At 43.7% G+C, this 9,940-nt stretch overlaps 1 protein-coding gene across 1 annotated transcript; it reads right to left on the reverse strand.

Moving 5' to 3' along the window:
• Window positions 1-743: 743 nt before the first annotated feature.
• Window positions 744-3,864, reverse strand: LOC128704080 (uncharacterized). The gene has a single exon (XM_053799104.2). It carries the CDS (start codon window positions 3,776-3,778, stop codon window positions 1,733-1,735), a length of 2,046 nt encoding a protein of 681 aa, XP_053655079.2. The 5' UTR covers window positions 3,779-3,864; the 3' UTR covers window positions 744-1,732.
• Between the last annotated feature and the right edge of the window lie 6,076 nt (window positions 3,865-9,940).

A 9,940-nucleotide genomic window follows, 5' to 3' on the forward strand; every position in this document is an offset into this window, starting at 1 on the left:
TAAAATAATAATTTACGTAATACCCTGTAAACCTCCTGCAAGTAATTTCCCACAATTGCTGTACACTAACGGCCCCTTTCAAAGCAGGCAAAACTGCAAACCATGAGAATATGCAGAGAATTTTCACAGCACATATAAGTACGATAAAGCACCTAAATTACTGGGAACGGTTGAAGTCCCTTGGAATGCAGGCGAGAAAGATACATGATAATATATACTTGGAAAATCCTAGAGGGATTAGTCTCCAATATGAAAACGAAAATCACTCCCTGCGAAAGCAAAAGACTCAGCAGGAGATGCAACATCCCTCAATGAAAAGCATGGGCACCACGAGCATACTTAAGGGGAATTACCAATAGACCCCTGGCTGTCTTCAAGAAGGAGCTGGTCAGGCACCTGAAGTCAGTACCTTACCAGTCGGGCTGTGGTTCGTACGTCAATTTATGTGCAGCCAACAGTAACAGCCTGGTTGATCAGGCCCCGAGTCACCGCGAGGCCTGGTCACGGACTGAACCGCGGGGGCGTTGACCCCCGAAACCCCCTTCAGGTTTACTCCAGAGTATTGTTTGGGTTGCAGTGAGGCTCTGATATTTATTTAACTACTTTTTATGGTGTGACATCACAAATCTCTATTTAAAATAAATATTCCCAATGGTCTTAAATGCTACAGATAAGACATTGTTGGGTGCGGTTGTGTCAACACAACCACCCCGAGCAGTACTCAGAAGTAAAGAGCGCTGGTTTTTATTATAATAATAATAAAAATAATAATAAATGATCTAAACTACTGTCACAGATATTGTCGAGATGAATAAAACTTGAATCACAGGCCACAATTATCATTATTACATTTTATGGGGTAGCGGTAAATCCTGTAGGGGGTCACACAATGTCTGGGGACATGGGCGGCAATCAGATACAATATCAGGAAGGGGAGTTCATGTCCAATTCCTTGGATCAAGAGCCCTTGACCATCCTCAAGCAACCTCCCTTGAGGGAGCGAGCCCCCCTTGCTGTCTGCTTGAGGTGCTTCCACAATGTGGTTATTAGAAACACTGGACGGTCACACATTTCTCTTGAACGTGTATATGGGTTATGCTCTCCCGTAGCCTGGTAGGCAACGCTCTCACCTCGTACACTGCATGTCTGTGGTTCAATATCTGGCCGAATGGAAACACTGGGCATGTTTCCTTACACTTGTTGTCCCCATTCACCTAGCAAGTAGGTATCCGGACCTGGGTGTTAGTCGGCTGGTGTGGGTCGCATCCTGGGGGACAAGATTGAAGGGCCACAATGGAAATAAGAAAAGACAATCCCTCGATGACGCACTGACTTGAATGGGTTATCCTGGGTGGCTAACCTTCCGGGGTTAAAAATCCAAACAAAATCTTATCTTTCTTTACTCTAACAAGGTTCTCAAAGCTAACTCACGGATGGCATGCTAGACTACCCACAAGATACACGATTATTTACGAGATACATTTTTTTATTGAATTTATTGCTATTTAGATTGTATTGGATGCCACTACAACTATTTATCACAAATTAACCTGAGTTTGTTAAATGTTAAAGACTTCAGTTTCAAAGCTTTTACCTGAAAATTACCAAAGCAGCACCCAAGTAATGAATATGTGCTGAATAAAGTATTTCGTTTTGATCAGGTATTTAGCAGTTACCAAGAAAATTCTCAAGTGTTGCTTTGGAATTCTGAGTAAGCTACTAAAGTTAATAATTAGCCAAGTAAGGATGCCCTTGCATAATGACAGAGCATAGCCATCAAGACTACGAAAGTAATGGTATCTCTGTAGTCCACCAGGACAGCTACAAAAGAACACAACGGCAGACCCAGAGTAGTGATGAGGTGACCCAAGAAGTCATCATTGGCTCGTATTCCTTCTTGATATTCCATGTGCCGCAGCCATGGTTGAGCCATCGACTCCACCAGCTGGCTCACCATAGGAGAAACTTGCATCATGGATACTAGGGGTGCTGCTAGCATCTGGTACCCACCCAGTGCCTGGGCATTTATGCTTGCCAGGCGGGCTCCGAAGGAGGCGTCAGCCAAGTATGAAGAAAGAGAAAGACGCCCTTGGATGAAGAGCTCCGTACAAATGACAGTATGATCAAAGGTATACTGTATTCCCCTGACTAAGAGAGTGGTACATGACCCGCCTATTGCCAAAGCACACGCACCATAGCATACTCCAGGACTTATGGTAATATTGTTCAATAAAATGAACAGAACGCAATAGCTACATCCAGCAGTGGATCCAACACACGCACTAAGTTGAGGGAGCACCGATCTGAAGTCTGTATGATTGACGAACTGCTTTATTTTTTTAAAAGTTCGAGCAAAACGTCCATATCCCTTAGGTCTACGAATTCTAAACCCATGCTTGTTGACGAAAGTCCGTATGGCACGGCGGTTGCCCGGACCTCCAGTGGACATAGCTATTACACAACGCATCGAGTCATTGTGAGCTGCTGAGCCATGGCAACCGATGTCTACTCCCGGAGCACCCTGGCGATTGTGACACCAAGCTCGCATACTGAACCCACTGGGAGAGCCATTAGGTACTAGAAGAGCGTGAGGAGGCATTGTGATGTGTACCGACGTCACGACTGGTCTGTGCGTCAGGGGGTCATGAGCCGTGACCTCCATCCATACACTGGTGTCACACCTAGTGAGCATTGCCAGTCCCTGAATTTCTTCTTGTGTCACCAGGCGGGTAGGAGAATAATTCTCGCTCACTACCACCCATAAAGATTCTGCCTCACTTTCCAATCGTGTCTGACCCTCTAACAACCAAGGTGATTCTTGAAGTACTGTATGACCCAGCAAATGTTGAGGAACTAACCTCAACCTTACAGCCCAGCCCGACGCTACACCACCAACGATACGTTTGGTGACACCTATGTAACCTGCATGATCAGTAAGATGTTCCTGCAGCTTGGAGACATCAGAGAAGTTCTTGTGGGTGAGGGAGGCTAAAGCGAGGCTTGCAGCATCATAGGCAAGGACAGCCACCAAAGGATTCTGAGGGAATAGAACAGACAGCAGTTGACGGCGATTGATATCATCCACCATAGATGACCCTGCCCACGCTACAGTACACACCGCACAAGCCTCTGCAATTGAGCGGGCAACTGGATGGTTGAGAAGTTTGGCACGATGGGCAGGATGGGTGTGTAACATGATGAGGTGATCATGAATGATATGACCAATAGCTGTCATGATTTCTGGCAACTCGCTACCCACCGACATCCACACACCAGCTGTCGGGGAAGCAGCTAGCGCCTCCCTCAGATATGTTGTGGAGATATTGTTGATCTGCAGCAGCACCGGTGTTGCCACACTGATGCCCTTGGTCCTGCCTGCTGCCATCACATGTGATATATGCGCCTCCTCGCTCCTAGTTATTATTGGGATAAGATGATTGATGCCGGCTGCTGCTAGTCTGGCCACCTCCGCTGTGATGAGTGCACCATGGGGAGGAGACAGGGATATCAGAGAAGGGCAGTCATTACTAGAGATTAGGGATGTGGGAGAAATAACTAGCGCCTTGCTGCCGGAGATTTCCATATAACGGCACAAAACCTTTACCTCCATTCCATCGCCTCCCAGGAGGAAGACTCTAACTCCTTCCTGCCAGAGTGTTGCGAAGGCCCGGAGTGTTCCTGGGAGGGTGCTGCCCGTCGCAGCCTTCCGCAGCTGGACGTTCTTGGCTCTGTGATCTTTGGTTGCCTGCACTGCTGCAGCCCACAGGTCCTCATCCATTTCAGACCCTGACGTCAACACTCCGACCTTCGCTTCGGCTGTAAAATAATAGTCATTAGTTCTCAATATCAAGTGAACCTAGGGAAATAAATGGCATTAAAATACACCAGAACGTGTAAAGAATAAGTCATCAACCATGAACCGTGAATGGAACAGTTCACAACTAACCCACAGGTAGTAAATGGAGACTTGCCGACACTAAATGTCCTCGACCATTACGAAATCGTAACAACACGACTGCAATCAAATAACAAGTCAGCGCACTGGCCTGTGAGAATTAAAACTCACCTTAGTCACCTACCATGGGTTCAAGCCCCGCTTGTTCTGTATTTGTCCTGTATTTTTCAGCCCCGACTGTATAATTGCTCAGAACGAACCAAAACGTAGTCCGATTTTCGCTTACAATTTGTAGGTTGCAAAGCCTGTTTTTTCTTCATTAATGTTAGTCAATAATCACAACAATTCTCTTGTATGTCTCTTCTCCAGCTCTTCACACAAATAAAATCAATCTCTTTCATACAACAGACCTCCTACAGGTTTCCTGCAGCTATCCTACCAATTCTTCAGCACACCAGGAGAAAAAAAATCATTTGTGTATTAACATAATTAGAAAAAGCGCACTGTGTGGTTACTCTGATCTATATGACATAACTCCCGCTGGCTCCCCCTCACAAGCTACCAGGAGTTTTGGTGAAATATTATCGAAACTACCGAGTACGATTAGTCAAGTTCACGGAACACTCGGGAAACCTGTGGAGCCGCGTGAGAGATCTCGACGTGGGTGACATGAAGTTCGCAAGCTTCGACCTCACTCTTAATTTCGAATGGATCCCAATGGAAATAACTAATTGTTTACCTAACACATATCAGATAGGATGGTTTTTCTGTCGTATTTCATCACTGGGTGGTTTTTCTGTCATATTTCACCATAGAATAGATTTCCCGTCACATTTCACCACACGGGATGGGTTTCTTATAATGAGGTATTTGTGGCTGTAACTAGCAAGTTTTGTTCATTGATCACTAAACGGATCTTAATTCGAGATTTTGCCCCTTGGTATGATTCCTTTGTTGCCCTGTTGCCTTTGTTGCATAGATTGCGTACTCCTGCTCATGGAGAAACTTGTTGAACAGTCGTGAGCAGGGTATCCGATCTTAAGGTGGAATACTGCAGGGGAAAAAATTAATCTTGTCCTGGAAATAAGGAGCTCATGTTTGCCCATTTGAATGACCTGCTTAGCCGTAAATCTGAACCTGCTTTGCCTACCTCTGATTCTGCTTTTCAGTTAGCCTTGGCCTTCTCTCACTATTTTAGTCAGAAAATGGCGAATATTCTTGTGGACTTGAAAGAATCTTGGTGTCTACCCGGATTCTTCACTGTCACATGTTGGACACACACAAAAAAAATGGTTATATCTTGCAAGTTTCGTATTGGTAATCACCTTTCAGTAAAAAAATATTTCATTAGCAAAATGTTTTGGTTCTTATCCACGCGTTTCTTTCCTATCGAATTTATTTTTGCAATTGTTTACGAATTTGCCTAACTACTTGCTAAAAAAAAACTCTGTATTACATCGTGTAGCTAGACTGGTATCGCTTTTAATGGGGATTCCCGATAATACCTACTTATATCAGCTGCAGTGGCTCCTTATCAAGGTAACAACTGAATCTGTGATGAGTGGTTTTGAAAACCGATAAGTTGAAGAATTGAGACACGTATGTAACATATGGGAATCTTTATTGAAGAAACGTTACGCCACACAGTGGCTTCATCAGTCCAATACAAAGTAGAAATGCGTAAGGAGAAGAGATTGAGGTAATCAGTCCCTTAGCCTGGAATCGATGTGTTCAGTTCATCACTCTTGTAGGAAGTACAACATAGGGCCAGAGAGGTGGCTTATATACTGAAGTCAGGTGAGTCGAAGCAGGAGGAGGTGGGATCACAGTGGGACCTTCCACTAGTGTAAGTAGGTCGTCGTCCAAAGGTTGGACAAGCGTTGAAGAAGCCTTTGTACCAAGATCTCCTTACCCATCTCTACTTTGTATTGGACTGATGAAGCCACTGTGTGGCATAACGTTTCTTCAGTAAAGATTCCCATATGTTGCATAAGTGTCTCAATTCTTCAACAACTGAACCTAAACTGTCTATTTACATTTGGAGCTATTGAGTGTATGAACCCATGTATCTTGCTGATGTGTTTCCACTTTTGACATCGGACTTTGGAATGTTTTCGCGAACTACCGTGGACCCTTAGAGACTGATTAAAAGTGTTAAGAGTCGAGAATCTGTTCATGGTGTCAAATCTCTTCTCTAGAAGTTACGATCCTGATGATCATACTCTTACTCTTGAATATAAGCTTTCATATTTTTACTTCGTCGTTGTTGTTGCATTTATGGCTTGATGTGAACCTTGAGAATTCTTGAAAGAGCCAAATTCCAAATTAGTGTTATTATTAAACTGTCGTATTATTAAAGTGTCGTATCTGAGAGCCTCTGCAAAGACAGTGATTATGTATGAATGATGGTTAAAGGTTTTTCTTTCTTCTAGGGTTTTGCTTTCTTTTTTGGGTCACCCTGCCTCAGTGGGAGACTGCCGAAGTATTAAAAAAATTAATACTCCATTACAGGAGAGGTTTCCGGTTCAAGTCCACCACATGGAACTGGTTTCCTATAAATATTTAAACACACAAGATGGGATTCTTATAAATATTCCGTCACACAGGATGGATTTCGGATTTCATACATGAGGTAATGAAGCCTGTCAGTCTGAGCTGGAAGCCTTCAGCATGGTGATGAAAAAGAATATATCAGGGTTAATTTAAATTAAAAAAAATTACTTATTGTAGCTTTAAAATGAAGTTCATTCACGGGGAAAAGTAGGCAAGGCAGACAATGAAGTTTAATCCGAGAAAGGGAAAGGTACATCGAATTCCTTGAATCAAGAGGGAACTTGAAGGTGAAGTTTTACCTTGAACGTTACGAGTGAACACTCTGGGTAGATGGTGGGGGTCGGTGGTCACTGCCAGGGACGTTATTGCCACCATTACCAGCATGACCGTCATGCCCACGCCTGCACACCTTGTTACACTAGCACACCTGGTTACACCCGCCCACCTGGTCACACGTGCCCACCTGGTCACACCCGCCCACCTGGTCACACCAGGTCTCACTCGGGCGGGTGGGCTCTCAGCCATCAGCTGGTTTTCATGGCTGGCTCCTGTAACAAACAAAATGTTTAATAAATTATCAGACACTTTCAACCCCCCCCCCCCCAAAAAAAAAAAAGAAAGGTAATACATATAACTGTGATTGACATAATTTTATTTACATCTGTTGTACCAATGAAAAAATTGATAGATACCTCTTAGAAGACTCAGGATTGAGAGTATCACAAACACTATAGCGCTTCTTTTTGATTATAATAATAATAATAATAATCACTAACACTAACTAGTCTACACATCCACCGGACCATGAGAGTTACTATATTTTACTAACTATATTATACCAACTGTATTAACTGTAGACTGGTCAACCGAGTTTGACTGGAAACGCGGTTGATTGGTTGGTTAATTGGCCTTCAAGCCTAACTACTGGAAGGGTTCTTGAGGCTACATGTCATCTGTTCTCCAGTCAAAAATACTCAAGGACTCCAATGGAAATAAATCACTGACTTTTTTGGGAGTCGTCATATGTAATTTACACTATATATGATAACTGTATATATGTGTACCTGTGCCTAAATAAACTTGCTTATTAATCCAAAATAATTATTAAAATAAATTCTCAGCGTAGATGCTGGCCAGGTTCAGCCACAGAACCAGCGACTTGCACCGAATCAGCTGGTCCGATGGTGTGAACACAGTCATTACGGGATGATCCACAGGTACACTTCCACCTCCTGGTCCTCACTGTCACACGGTCCATGGTCTTCCCAGTATTAATTCAAATGATGAACGACAGATGCAGGACACGCTTTGAAATAGCGGCTGTTGTAATGGCTCAAGACAGTTTAGTTTAATGTTTATTATGCACTCCAAATTCATCCTGTGGGCGGCAGTCAAAGGTTTACAGAAGTACATAATGAGTCCTTGATACCTGGAGAGAGTTCCGGGGGCAACGCCCCCGCGGCCCGGTCTGTCACCAGGTCTCATGGTGGATCAGAGCCTGATCACCCAGGCTGTTACTGCTGGCCGCACGTAATTCAACGTAAGAACCACAACCCGGCTGGTTAGGTACTGACTCTAGGTGCCTGTCCAGTGCCTGCCTGAAGACAGCCAGGGGTCTATTGGTAATCCCCCTGATGTAGGCTGGGAGGCAGTTGAACAGTCTTGGGCCCCTGACACTTATTGTGTTGTCTCTTATCGTGCTAGTGACACCCCTGCTTTTCATTGAGGGGATGTTGCATCGTCTGCCCAGTCTTTTGTTTTCGTAGGGAGTGATTTTCGTGTGCAAGTTTGGTACTAATCCCTCTAGGATTTTCCAGGTGTATATAATCATGTATCTCTCTCTCTTGCTTTCTAGGGAGTACAGGTTTAGGAACTTCAAGCGTTCCCAGTAATTAAGGTGGTTTATCGCAGTTATGCGCGCCGTGAAGGTTCTCCGTACATATTTTAGGTCACCAATTTCACCTACCTTGGAAGGTGCTGGGCTGCAAAGTTTTGATAGCTAAGCAAATTACAGTGGTAATGAACAATTTACATGTTTATATCTGGCTGGCCGCTCTCTGCAGTGACGAGGGGACGCTTTAACCTCATTGCGCTTATAGTTGGAACATTTCATACATATTTACTACTGTATTCCTTACAGCCTGTAACACTGTTGAGATGCATGGTTAAAACACACATACCTCAGCCAGTGTGACCCAAGAGCTGATATTTCAGGATTAATATTGGTAGAATTACCGAGTGTTAAGTAAAACGACACAAATGCAACTAATGTGACATTTTACTGTGTCAACGTTTCGCTTTCCAGGAGCTTTATCAAGCCTGCAACGGCTTTATAAAGCCGTTGCATTGTGTCCTTTTACTTAACAGCTGATATTTCTAGCATCTGCAAGGAAGGGGAGGGAAGAGTGGTGATTTGTTGCTCTTTTTAAGTGCCATACAGGAGTGAGTGAAGGGTAGAAGTACTGGGACTGTACACTCAGATAATATCAGTGTTGAAAAATCAATAGGGTTTGGTAACTTGGTCTGACTCCATGTATTTGGGGTTCAATCTCTTGTTGATTTTATATACAACAATATGAACCTGCTGTGGTTCCCTAGAGTGAGGGGCTTACAGTTTGATGATGCCATACACATATAGCCCGCACATTGGAGCCAATATATACTTCCCTTCCCAAGTCAGACCGAAACGTCGTCGTAAGCTTTTCTCCACTGTTTACGGGTTATCTGTGTATTGTTCCAGTCACGGTATTGTGCCTTTTGTTCTTGATGATACCATACTGGGTGGTACGAAGACTGTTGACAGAAGCTTCATCATTAGTGATAAAGTCATAGTTGTCCTCATTCTTACGAAATTTAATCTTCTGTAACCTGTTACTATCGTTATACAGAAAAATTATGTTTTGCTATTGTATATTGGAGTAACAGAAAGAACTCTGTAGCAGAGCTTACCTGTATCTAATCACAACCCATCACCATAACAGACGTCCCTTTCTACCATAGCTCAAAAACGTGAGGTTTTTTTTTTACTCTAATTACTGTATCAATCTTATACTTAGGTTTACCCAAGTGTACACTTCACTACCTGTTTGTTGAGCCTTCCCGATCACTTGTCTGGAGGGTCGGTGTTATGTTCCAGACCACGGAGCTGAGCTCTTCTTCTGGCTGAGGGACAGACCACCTCAAATGCTTTTACTCCAAGGTTCATGGACTGATTATATCACCTTTATTTCACTGTGTTTGTCTGAAGAAACCTACTGTACAGGCAAAACGTTTCAACAATAAAGATACCCAACTGTTTCACGTGTGTCTTAATCTTCAACAAGGTCGGTGTTGTCCACACCTCTTCCTCTACCCCCTAACTCACCACTGGACAATGTTGACGCTCTCAACTTGTACAGAGCGCATAAAGAAATGAACACAGAGCTACTGAGTTTGCTTCTCTCATCCAGAGCGTAACGAAACATGCAGCTCCTCCCATGTGGTCAATACTCA

This window comes from Cherax quadricarinatus, chromosome 37 (genome assembly GCF_038502225.1).
Source record: "Cherax quadricarinatus isolate ZL_2023a chromosome 37, ASM3850222v1, whole genome shotgun sequence".
Classification (NCBI taxonomy): domain Eukaryota; kingdom Metazoa; phylum Arthropoda; class Malacostraca; order Decapoda; family Parastacidae; genus Cherax; species Cherax quadricarinatus.

Bases quoted from the DNA above. Each gene is read 5' to 3' on its own strand.
- LOC128704080 (XM_053799104.2), bottom strand. From the start codon at position 3,778: ATGGATGAGGACCTGTGGGCTGCAGCAGTGCAGGCAACCAAAGATCAC.